A 12,288-nucleotide genomic window follows, 5' to 3' on the forward strand; every position below is an offset into this window, starting at 1 on the left:
GATCGATCAAAATCATCGTTGTGTTGAGCGCAGTGCTCGAAACTTGCATTGCAGTAATGCTTAAGTGTATCTAAGAAGTGAATCATAAAAAGGTCGTCGCAGCATCATCCTAACCGAAAGACCCAGTCCAACCGAAAGTGATGCTCAAGAAGAAGAAGAATCCCAGTCCCAGTCCGTGAAAGCCTAACCCCAACCCATGCCCGTATGCACCATTTTGTAATCCGCGCAGCTAACCCGTATAGCATGCGACCAGCCATCCCTAATCAGACGGAGAAAGAAGAGAAGATGAAAGTGTAAAAACGGTTGCCTAAGCAGAGAAGTCACGAGCGTGAGCACGCTTCTGAACGGAAGCAACAGCAGCGAGCTTGGGACCAGGCGCATCCTCGATGGTCTCGCCGGCCTGGTGCCAGTAGAGGTCCCACTGGAGGAGCTCATCGGTCGCCTTGTACAGCTCGGTACCCTTCTTTCCAGCAGGAACCTGCTTGCTGTCGTCACCGCCAGTGACCTTGATGTTGAAAGCCTGAGGCCAGAACTGGCGCTGGCTAACATCGCCGTTGTTGTGGATAGACACAACCTCAGTCCTGAGGACATAGTTGCCGCTGGGGATCTCAGAAGGGATAGTAACCTTCTGGGTGTTTCCGTTGTCGTAGAAGATGGCGTCGGTGCCCCAGTAGCCGGTCTGGCCTTGGGCTTGGCCGGAGGAGTAGCGGCCCTTGCGGTAGTCGAGGAGGGCGCTTTGGTGGATCTTGAAGAACTCGAGCTTGGTCTTGTCGACGTTCTTGCAGTCGCCGTTGCAGGATGCCATGTAGGTGGCTGTCCAGCCGTGGTGAGAGCAGTCCCAGCCCTCCTCTCCGGAGCCGCAGCTGCCCTCGTGGTGCCAGTGGAAGGTTACGTCTTGGCCGGCGGGGGCTTCGACGGTGTATGGGGAGGGGGAGGCATCCTTGTGGGCAATGATGTCGGGGCTGAATCTTGGTTAGCACATGCACGAAAGGGTAGAACTAGGGTTGGTATGAACATACTGGCTCAGCTTGTCGCCGTAGATGGGCTGGTATCCCCAGCCCTGGTTGGTCCACCAAGCAGGCGACTTGTTACCAGGATCCTGCTTGGAAGCCTGACGGAAACCGGGGTAGGTCTTGCCTCCAGCCTCGAACTGCTCGACAGAGGTGTGGCCGGCCACGGTAGCGATGAGGGCAGCTACAAGAGCGCCAGTCTGGAAGATCTTGGACATAGACATGGTTGAGTTGATGTTGGTCGTAGAGATAACGGTTCGTTGGGTATATTTGTTGGTGGGTATACCTTGTAAAGAATATGATAAAGAATGTGATAAAGAATGAGTGTTTTGTTGATAGCACCGGGCTATAGAATGAATGACTGGTCAATGAATGACTGAAGAGAGAGTGACTTGCTTGCTGTGAGCGTGAAGGATATCCCTCTGCAAGGGCGAGCAGCAGCCCTTAAGAATGCTCACCACCCAGCATTCCAGAAGCAGCCAAGGTGGCCCGGAATGTCCAGGCCATCATTTCGGAGGCGCTTACTTTTCGCCCCGCATTTCCCGACGCCCGTGAGGGGTTTGCACGGTGGCTTCTGCTGTCTCTGACAGGCGACCTGCTGACCAAAGAGCTGCGCCGGCGCTCAGCTGGTGGAGTGTGTGCCTGACGCTAATGTAGGTACGAAAGAACTAGTTTCTTAGTCACGAACTGGGTTCGCCCGGCGTGTAGAGGAACACACCCACTATCATTGGTAGTCATCTGCGCGCCTACGTACGGCGTAGAGATGACGAACTGTGCCCCTTCTTATTGCATAGTACTAATTCTGTCACGCAGCTGTCGGTGTCTCAGCCTGCTGTGCCATTCTCAACCTCATGTGGAGTTTGCATACGTACATTTCGTATTCTCGAAGCCCAGACATCAAAGTCTCAAGATTTTGGGTGGATCTCGGAAAACACCGAGATCAACCTCATCACGCAAAAGAACGAATCAAGAGGCGTGATGTCATGTTGATTTTCGTTTGTAATGACTTGGGGCTGTTTTTCTCGTGGTCGGATCGCCCCTCGGCTGCGTGTCGTGGCAGCAGGGGTGAATACGGGGCTTCCGCTGCCGCACGACGCCGCTGTTTCAGCCGCCAGAGGGCTATCGATAAACAGCCTATCGACAAGACCCATCGCTTCCCAACACATCACCGGCGCATGCAGCAATTTTGGTTCACTCCTGCGACGAAAACGTCTGGTTGTTTGAGACAATGCCGTGCTATGTTTCAAACAACGCAGGTTGGCGAACTCTTACCGAACGGGCATTTGAAATCGTAGCAACTGATCGCTTTCCGGCCTCCCTGGTAATACGAGCGACACGCGTGAGCACTGCCGAAAGCCTTGGTACTTTTCCTCCACTCTGGTCCAGATGCTGGCTCTCCGCTCAACGATCGACATGTCGCCACGAGGAAGGCCTGACCTTCCTCGTTGAGTTATGCGCCCGTCTGATCCGGAGGATTCGGATGCATGCGAGCGCATCTTGGAAGTTTACCGGCCGTGACGACTATCGGTAGGGAGTGTGCGGCGTCGACATTAGCTTACTGACGTATGGAGATTACCAAACAAGGTAGTCAAATATGGTAGTCGCACGATTAGTAACATCGCAGACGCCCATCAAGCGCCCCGCTTTGTCTACCCTTCTCCGAACACCGCAGTTGGACGAGAACGACCTCTTGAGGTCATCTTCCATTCTTTTCGACAGGTTGAACAAGCGAACGCATGGCATGCCAGCAAAGACATAAACTCTGTGTTCACGCCTGGAATCCTGGATTGTTGTTCCAGCCGTTCCAGCGTCATCTCGTGGCGCAGTCCACATGCAATTTCCTGTGTTGCTGTTGGCCAATCGTCCAAGTATGGTACAATAGTCCATCAAAAGCAACGCATTGATGTGTTCCTGGTGATCTTGAGAAGCTGCGCCGCGTGCAACCTGCGTTGAAATTGCTTTTCGGAAACAATCCCATGGGTATTAGCAGCGGCAACCTACTTGATCGTCCGCCGGCATGTCTCTGTTAGCGAAAACACGCACCCGGGTATTGGTTTTGTGCGAGAACTTCATTTCCAGCGTCTATCGTGCAACCGCATTGGCTTTGATCTGCACCTTGCTGCAGAATTCCAAGGTGAATGTTCTAGCATGCGCTGAGGTCGTGCTCGTGGTTGTTTACCGTGAGCCTTTGTGGGTGCAAGGAAAGCCGAAGGTTGGAGCTCCAGCACGGTGCGATGCATTTCCAGCAAGCACCTGGCAGTACGTGGTACGTTCGCAATGTCGTCACTGTCGTTGCTGTAACAGCCTGTTTCGAAGAACGTTGTTTGTATCATGGAGCGAACGCTAGCAGGAAACCTAAGTGCGGAGAACATCGTGGTCGACTACATACATTGACTAGCTATGCTACCTCCGCGGTCCCATGCCACGAGCTCCGAGTCTGCTTTCCTTCTTTCCAACTTTACGAACCTCGAATTTTGCGTCGTGTCACCTTGATAGCGTCTCCAAGATCACGATCCGGCACGTCGATCCCTTCGAATAGCGCTCCCATACATTGGTGCTCCACTTTCGCTGCCTTGGTGTTCATTGTCGTTATCGGCCTTACACTCACTCCGTACCGACTGAGACCGCAAGCACACAGATCAGGGGCATCTTCCGTCGTAGCTATCGCACGAACACCACGAACACGCTTCGACTTCCGTGGGGGTAGCATTTGTACTCGAGAAGACCGGCTTGGGGGTCCGCCGGGCAATACGAAGTCCCCATTGGGTGCCGTACGTAGCTGACCCATCTGCGCGCGACTAATGGCTACCGGCGCTTTCATTTTGTTGCCCATGAAGATGATGTTGTTGCCGCCGTTCTTGTACTGGCTAGCGAGCGCATTGAGGTCCAAAGAGAATTCCTGAATACTGATGCCACTACCAGCGTCCGAAGCTGCTTCGTCGATTTCGGCCGTCTCATCGTCTTGGCTGCCTGAGTGCTCGCTGGGTTCGTACTCATCCGCGGGTGTGTCGTTCACTGGCTCTTTGTCGGCTGGTTCCTCGTCGACAGGCTCCTCGGCGGCTGATATCTCGCTGACTGACTCTTCACCATCTGTCTCTTCTTTCACGCTCTCTCTGGTGTTCTTCTCATTCCCGGTCCTACCACCAAATGCCTGCATTGCATACCAAACTGCTCTGCCCACACGAGAGTCTCTCTTGTCTTCATCACTCCAGTTTGCATAGAGATTCATGAAGCTGACAGGCCCTGGGTTCATCAACGTCATCGCAGGGTTGCAAACGTCTACAAGCTTGGCCAAATGTAGATCGCCCTTCCATGTTTTGCTGCCGCTTTCCTTTGATACTGGGATCTGGATGAACTGCTTTAAGGTTTCCCAAACTGCCTCAAAGATTGGCATAGGCGTACCCATGTCTTGCGCGATAGATTCTGTCTTGAGTACAGTGATTACAGTATTAACGTTCCAGTTGTAGATGTTAGGGTCGTCTTTGAACACGGGATTCTTGCGAAATGCCGGCATGATTGTCTTCCAGATGTCTGTACAGGTAGACAACATACCGAACCAGTCGAAGTGCAGGTCGTTTTCATCCGCTAGGAGCCACTGGCGAATCTCTCCGAGCAAGGCTAAGGGCTTGCGTTGCAATTCCACGGACTTCAAGAACTCCGATGTTTCGTAAGTACCTTGGGGTAAGTTTTCTTGTCGGTCCAATATCTTCTGCGACTCTGGCTTGCACACCAGGCTGACTAACTTCATCACCCATTCGTGGGCTTCTGCTGTTGATTTGGGTTCCGCACCCATCCGCTTCAAAAACAGTTCTCCGATCACAGTTGGGTCATCGAGTCGGCGCAGTTGCTTGTTGTCCCAGGTGTCCTTCTTTGAACGCCGATTGCTCGCCTTGTTGGCAATGGAGTAGCCGCGTCCGAGATCAATCTTCTTACCCACTTCGTCGAGAGTCTTTGGCCATTCGCCGAAGAACAGCTTGTCTTGTCGACCGTTGAGTAGATATTCCATGTCAGGCCATCGGGGCATTTCCGGGTGCAGTATCCGGCTTACCGCAACATATAGCCAGGCCATGTAAAGGATGTCGCCCGCCATATGCTCGATTTTGTAAGCTCTGTGATTAAGCTGTAGCTGTAGTTCGTACTTCAGAAGCCCGCAGCGGATCGGATGCCTTTTCAAGACTGTCGCAAGTTAGTTTTATCCCTCTTGTAACACCAGTATGATCCAAACGTACCGTAATCCGGCTCGTCTACAGTTTTACTCAGTGGCTCATGCTTGTCCTCCTTGTTCTTCCGGATGAATCTTCCCCAGCGATCACGAATCGCGTAGTCTTGATGGTCGCTCAAGATGTTACGCATGTTCTGATAGAGCGAGGCTATCTTTTTGTCGGAATCCGCAGATCCCTTGAATGGCCGCTCGATAGGATCAATTTTGGAGATAGGATCAATTTTAGAGAAATCCTGCGCGGCTTTACGAACAGTCTCTTTGTACTCGCGAAAAGGCGCAGCAAGCGTGCCCTCCTCTTGAAACACCGACTCAACGTCAAAGAACATCTGTACCGCTACAGTGAGCCATATAGGAATCTCTTTGAAAGTTATCATGTGTTTGATACCCCGAGCAGTCTCGTCGACAGCGAAATGAGACAGATGGGGATGACTTGCGACGTCGAAGAACTGAGCCCATTCCAGGGTCTCAAAGACCTCCAGGGCTATTTTGTCTGCGTTACTACCGAATGACTCTCGCGTTATGTGAGATTGTCGAGTGTGAAGTGGGCCCGTCTATGATAACAAATATACCTTTAGGCCGCTATAGACGTGCCACATGCAATATGTTTCCTGCTCGCACAAATGATCGTTTGTCTGGATTCTCATAGACGGCTTGACCAGTTTATCGACATTGTCTTTGACATCGCCGTAGTAAAAGAAATCGTGCATGCGAGCGCAAAGCAGTGCCGGAAGAGTCCAAACAGGGTAATCTCTGGCGGGGTATCCAATCATCTCCGTCAGCTTGTGTATACGGGCACTACAATGACTTAGCCTTACTTCTTGGGACGAACGAGCATCTGATCGAATTGATTCTCAGCAGATCGCACCAGATCGACGGCCGTATTGGAAAGCACTGCCGCGCGTGTGAGACCTTCACCTGTCTGCCGATATTCATCCCACTCTCGCACAATCCATGCTCGCACGTCGTAGATCTCCTCAAGAAATGTCGCGATAGCGAAGAAGAAGTCGTGCTCGAGACTCTCCTCGTCTTGCTCAATCGGGATAGGGTCGACTTTGGGCAATTGCTTCTCCTTAACTTCGGTGATGAGTTCGTCCAGTGGGTCCGTCTCTTCGACCGTAAGCCCGGCGAACCTGTTTTGTAGCTTGATGTTCTCAGAAACTACTGGCGTCTCTGGTATCAGAGGCTTCAGCAGTTTTGCCGCCTTTTCCAGAACGGTGATAAAGTAGGAGTGCCTGTGGTTGTTGACGTAATCGGTCGAGTGCCCTCTCTCGAACCAACTAGCCACTTTGCTCCGAGCTAAGATCACTCGGTCAAAAACTTTTTGTAGCGCAGCTGGGACTTCGATCTTGGGATCAAATGAAGCAATGTGTTCAGCCATCTCTACAAACTCGGAGACGCGTATGGGATATTGAGCTGGGGTCACAGGATCCGGCGTCTTCTTGGCTGGCTTACGAGCTTTGCCTGCCTTTCCCCTCTTCCGCGGCGCTTTCTGCTGAGGCTCAGGCTCGGTGATAGCTCTGATGTATCCGCATTTTTCCGATGTCTATGCGAGCCAACCAGCGATGTACTCCGTGTCGTTTTTGTAATTTCGGTACGTTAGAATTAACGATCTTCGGTTTAGTACATCACTTTCGAGTGATGGGTCCATGGCGATTGAAGAGAGTAATGTTGTTCGAGAAGCACTTCCAAGTATTCACAAAGATCACAGACAATGCGGTTGGGTCTGCGTTGATGCAGAGTACTTGGAGAACAAACGGTGAGATGAGACGGGAAGCGGAAGGCGGCACGGATCAGGGGCGGTGGGGTAAGGTCGTCGGACTAATCCTGAAAGGGCCCTGGCGCCCCCTTCCAATGGAATCATGACGAAGGTTCCAAGACCCTGAAACTCTCCATCTTCTCCTCTGTTCTCTTCAAGCAGCATGAAATGCGCGGCACATAGTTTCGAAATGCTGTCGTCGGCCTGCCACTGCGCAGACTGGTCATGAGAAAATTCAGCTTGCGTGAAAGTTAGCGGACGCTTGGCCGGGCCTAGGTTGGAACGCGAGACGTCGGGTAGTCGAAGAGCTGCGGTGACCGACCTGCATCAACAAGACCTTATCATCATTCCATGGACGTGCAAGCCTTCGTTACACCCTTGCCGACGGGAGGCTGGGGGCAAGAATGATGCTCCAGGCCTGATCACCTAGGTAGCTTCGCAAAAGAAGCTTGAATGCGGGAGTTAAGATTGGTCGCTGGTGTATCTTCCAGTTACTATATTCTTATACGTCCCGGACCCGATACTCTTGGCCCTCGTCCCTTCAGCAGGTGTTCGTCCAAGGTTCTCCTCGATTGTGAGCGTGCCCAGGTGTCGTTGCTCTTCCGACGTGGATGATCTGTGCACGCACGCACACCTGGGAAGCGGCTCAGACGCGTTTGGAGCAGAGAACGCGACATCCATCAATCAGATGGGTAAACCCATGCACACCTGGTGTGCTCGTTATCGCAGTTCTATGCACCGGTTAATGAACAATTTCAAAAGCCTCAGTCCAGACTCAGCGTCGTGACGTGGTGTTGAATTCCAACGATGACGCTCGATGACGATCGCATCAAATCCCAACCCCACCAAAACTGGCCCCTACAATTACTACCCCCCGATCGACAGAGATGTTCAAAACAACCATCATCAGATCTTCGAACTTTGTTTTCCGGAAGCCAATCACCTCTTCTATCCTATTCAGGCCAATTACACGTACCTTTAGTCACACTACCTTCAAGATGAGCGACAACAAGGGCCCAGTTACCGCATACCCTGCCACAGAGATCACACCTCAAAACCAAGAAGGCGGCCCTGGTCTAGACGCAAAGACCGATCAAAAAGCAGAATGGTCGCGTCTCGAGTTCTGGGACGAAAACCAGAAACCCTACCTCAAGGAGTATGAAGGTCGTGGTTTGATGCAAGGCAAGGCCGCGTTGATCACAGGTGGAGACTCTGGTATCGGACGCGCTGTAGCGATTCTATTCGCAAGAGAAGGCGCAGATGTAAGCATCGTGTACCTGCCCGAAGAGGAGGAGGATGCGCAATACGTCAAGAAGAAGATCGAAGAAGCCGGCCGCAAAGCAAACCTCTTGCAACTCAACCTGCGGGAGAGGAAGAACTGCGAGCAAGCCGTTGAGCAACACATGAAGGTCTTCGGCAAGCTGAACGTACTTGTCAACAACGGTAAGATCACGTTACTTCATTCACATCACCAATCCAAACTAATGATATAACAGCCGCCATGCAAGAAGCCTGCACAGACATAACCGAAATCGACCTCGACGTAACCGAGAAGACCTTCCACACCAACGTCATCTCCATGTTCGCCATGTCCAAATACGCGCTCAAACACATGAAGCGCGGCGACTGCATCGTAAACAGCGCTTCAGTCGCATCCTACATGTCCAACCCCATGCTCCTCGACTACGCCTCCACGAAGGGCGCCATCGTAACTTTCACCCGTGGTCTTGCGCAGCAGCAAGCGCCGAATGGTATTCGCGTTAACGCTGTTGCGCCGGGCATCATTTGGACGCCGCTGCAGCCGGCGACGAAGAACAACCCGGCGGATGCGATGGACAGCTTGGGTGTAGGTGCTTGCCCGCTGAATCGCCCGGGTATGCCGGTGGAGATGGCGACGTGTTATGTGCATCTTGCTAGCCCGTTGGGAAGCTATTGTACGGGTGAGGTAATCCATGGGAGTGGAGGAATCGAGATGCAGGGTTAAGAGATGCGAGGATATCGTAGTAATGACGATGGACTCAGCCGGACGAGACGACGAGAACGTTCTCACGATGATAGTATGGAAGTAATGGCAGCCTACGGTCGAGTTCGAGGAACATACGACTGTTTTGGTTTTGGTTTTGAAGTCTTCTCGCTAGCCTCTACACAGCAAGGCAACGCCATTATGATGTGGCTCCAGACTTTTGATGACAGAGATAGCTCGGCAGATGTCGCACCACCTCATGAGCCATTAATTGACGGCTTTTGAACACATGCCTTCGGTGCGATCTATTTTTTAGAGGACCAGCCGCAAAGAACATACGGCATGTTGGTTGATCATTTTGGTATAACAAGAACGCTGTAGGTAATTAAAGAAGGAGAGAACGACTTGTGAGCGAGGCTTTATACACCCGCAGCAAACGAATCCCAGAACGAGGCAAGCATCAAGACATTGGTGTAGTCTTTCAACACTCCCAACGCACTCATGTGTCGCGAAGGAAGTCGTATTTTGAGTCCCCGGGACAGGAGTTCTGGCCATGAGTTCATCGCATAGCATTTTTGGACAGCTTCGTCGCTTTCATCACGATCTTGAACGCCCGTTTTAATCCCAGCAAAGCCCGCAAGCTCGCCATCGTTGAGGTTGTTTGTATTTTTGGAAGAAGGAAGAGACAGCTGTCATGTATTCATACTCGAGAGCTTTTTGGACATGCGAAATTGGCAATGTGTAGATAAGAAAGAAGGAGGCAGCGCAAAGGGGAGAATTATATACACCTCTCCCAATGGACCGTGATAAGGATGCCATGTACATATTTTGGAGATCTCCAACAGCGCACCATAGTGTTGTCATTGGTTTCTTTTAGAAAACAGGAAAGACGATCGTCATCATCTGATACTCTGAAGTTTTTTGGATATTCGCATGACCAATGTGTAGATAAAGAGCAAAGAGGCAGCGAAGAGGACATTTATATGTTCACTCCTCCCGATGGCCGCTCATCAACTTGAACGTAAACGCTTTTGGCGATTTCGAATAGCACACCATACTCTGGTTTCATTTGTGTTTCGGAGACGGGAGAGACGGTGCTCATGCGTCCTAGCACAGTCTTTTTGGATATGCGGAATACGAATGAATGGATAGGGAAGAAGCAAGCAGCAAAGACAGGAAGTTTATATATACATTCCTCCCGCTGCGCGCTCATGTATGGAAGATGTAAGAATTTGACGACTTCGACCGCACATGAGATGTATTGGGAACCTTTTCTGGCACGTCTCGCCGCATATGGTCTTGGTTTTGTTGCTCGCTTTTCACCGCCGATCGACATGTAGTTGAGGACTACGTTTATAGAATCTGGTATAAAGGTTTCACCGATTTTGACGATGTCGAAGTTTTTCGCCGACCGCAAAGTCATCACAGTATCAGACTTGAATTTTAGGAAGAAGACCACGGACACATGGGATGCTTTGTCGTGAATTTAGTAGTTAAGAAGGACGGAAGTGTGATATGAAGTGAGGGAAGAGCAAGGAAGAAGGCGGTCTTTTATGCTGGATCCGAGGGGAAGATGCGGTAGGTACGCATTCTAAAATAAGGATGTATCATATTAGACTTAAGCCTGTGTTTTTGGGAGTCGACACACCAGGACATGACGAAGTAATCGATGTATTTGCGGTTGCAGGGCGAGTTTCCTAGGATCGCTGTACGCTGGGCTTCATGGCGGCCATCTGTAGTTCTTTTGACGATACAATAAACTTTGAGGGAAGAAGTCCGGAAGCCATTTCTCGCTGCTATCTCTTATTTGGTGTACAGAAAGCACAAGTGCGGAGTGCAGTCAAGGGAGGGAGCGAGAAGACGGCGGGCTTTATGTTTGAGGCCGAAGTGGAGCCTCATCATCGATACGGTTCTCGAGGCTTTCTGGTCGGACAGTCATAGCTCGCCATATCACTGGTTTTTGGAAGAAGTCCGCAAAGCCATCATAGAGAACCAACAAATTTTTGGTTTACGGACAGTAGAGATGTGTAGTCATAGTGAACAAAGAAGGCAACAAGAAAGGTGGCTTTATATTTGACGGTGAGGTCGGGCTCTGCCATCGTTCGTGTTGCGCATTGTTTCGGTCCGAGACGCCATCTTGCGTTGAAACAAGACCTTTGAGAAGAGCAGGAGGTCATGAGGTGTGTGCATTCGGCTTTTGTTAAGAGGAAAGATCACATAGGATTATAGCCACGTAATAAGATGATGATGTTTTTTGATATGAGTTGAATTCGAACTATGTCATCTATCGAATATGCCAATGCCCCAGGCCGAGGAGCCATCAGCATCGACTGTATTGTTTGAATAGAAGAACAGAACTTCATAAGGTTTTGTTCCACGGTTTTTGGTGTACGTTAATAGCAGGTAAAGTATATTGATATTACAAAGTGAACACAGCGACCCTCTTATAGTCGTCGAAGCAGAACCCCAGCATCCGCTCACACCCTCGTTCATCCAGACCACAGAGTCATGCCCAACCATCCTAATATTTTGAGTAGCGCAGGAAGCCATCGAACTGAGGCGGGTTACAGTTGAAGACTTGGCCAATAGCGCGGGTGAGCTCTTGAGCACGCCAGAAGGTGCCGTTGGCGACCCGTCCCACCAAAAGCAGAACACCATAGCATTGATATCCAAATCTTTTGATATAAAGAAAACGGCTTTACGGTTTCCTCCATAGCAAGTAAAATCCGTGATCTTTGTGTTTTTGTATGCCGGAGTCGGAGCGCACACATAAATAAATCGGGTCGCGTTTTGAATCGGAAGCTCATGTCAGATTGAATCTCTTGCGTTCAGAAGAGCCAGACCCCATGGCGTATGGCACTCATGATTTTCGTGAAACGTCGGTGAAGTTCTGTATTGTCGATAGAAACAGACACTCTTGAAGGCCTAAACACCACCGCCAAGGTCGAAGCGGGTTTCTCCGCGCTGGAAGAAAGACTTCTTGATTTGGGTGTACTGCCGAGCTGGAAGAAAGACTTCTTGATTTGGGTGTACTGTTGAGCTGGAAGCCGAGAGCCGACACATCCGGAACTCCAATGATATTTCCGGGAGCGCAGATGCCGCTCATGGGCAAAATTTGTCGTTGTTTCGGTCCGTCGAAAACATATTTTAAGGCAATGTCGTATTTTTGTGTGTGCGAAACCAGCAGGCGGACCCCATCAAAGCAGTGTATGGTGTTTTTGGAGTCCACGGATTGAATGTGAATGATAGAAGATACCATGTACACTTCAAGAGCGGCTTTTGTACACTTCGCGTCGTATAGTGCAAGCGGAGGAAGCCGAACAGTTCATGGCGACAA

At 50.7% G+C, this 12,288-nt stretch overlaps 3 protein-coding genes across 3 annotated transcripts; 1 reads left to right on the forward strand and 2 right to left on the reverse strand.

The window, feature by feature from the left end:
- Positions 1–307: 307 nt before the first annotated feature.
- On the reverse strand, positions 308–1,234 carry J4E88_006255 (uncharacterized protein; the record flags this gene model as incomplete). Its single annotated transcript, XM_049399884.1, has 2 exons — positions 308–962; positions 1,020–1,234. 2 exons carry the CDS (start codon positions 1,232–1,234, stop codon positions 308–310), a joined length of 870 nt encoding a protein of 289 aa, XP_049254195.1.
- Positions 1,235–3,468: 2,234 nt separating this feature from the next.
- On the reverse strand, positions 3,469–6,880 carry J4E88_006256 (uncharacterized protein; the record flags this gene model as incomplete). Its single annotated transcript, XM_049399885.1, has 4 exons — positions 3,469–5,186; positions 5,240–5,730; positions 6,048–6,775; positions 6,857–6,880. The coding sequence occupies 4 exons, from the start codon at positions 6,878–6,880 to the stop codon at positions 3,469–3,471; spliced, it is 2,961 nt and encodes a 986-aa protein (XP_049254196.1).
- Positions 6,881–7,986: 1,106 nt separating this feature from the next.
- Positions 7,987–8,972, forward strand: J4E88_006257 (uncharacterized protein; the record flags this gene model as incomplete). The annotated part of the gene is made up of 2 exons (XM_049399886.1): positions 7,987–8,431; positions 8,485–8,972. 2 exons carry the CDS (start codon positions 7,987–7,989, stop codon positions 8,970–8,972), a joined length of 933 nt encoding a protein of 310 aa, XP_049254197.1.
- Between the last annotated feature and the right edge of the window lie 3,316 nt (positions 8,973–12,288).

Source organism: Alternaria novae-zelandiae (assembly GCF_023758075.1).
Source record: "Alternaria novae-zelandiae strain BMP 2774 chromosome Unknown scaffold_12, whole genome shotgun sequence".
Taxonomy (NCBI): domain Eukaryota; kingdom Fungi; phylum Ascomycota; class Dothideomycetes; order Pleosporales; family Pleosporaceae; genus Alternaria; species Alternaria novae-zelandiae.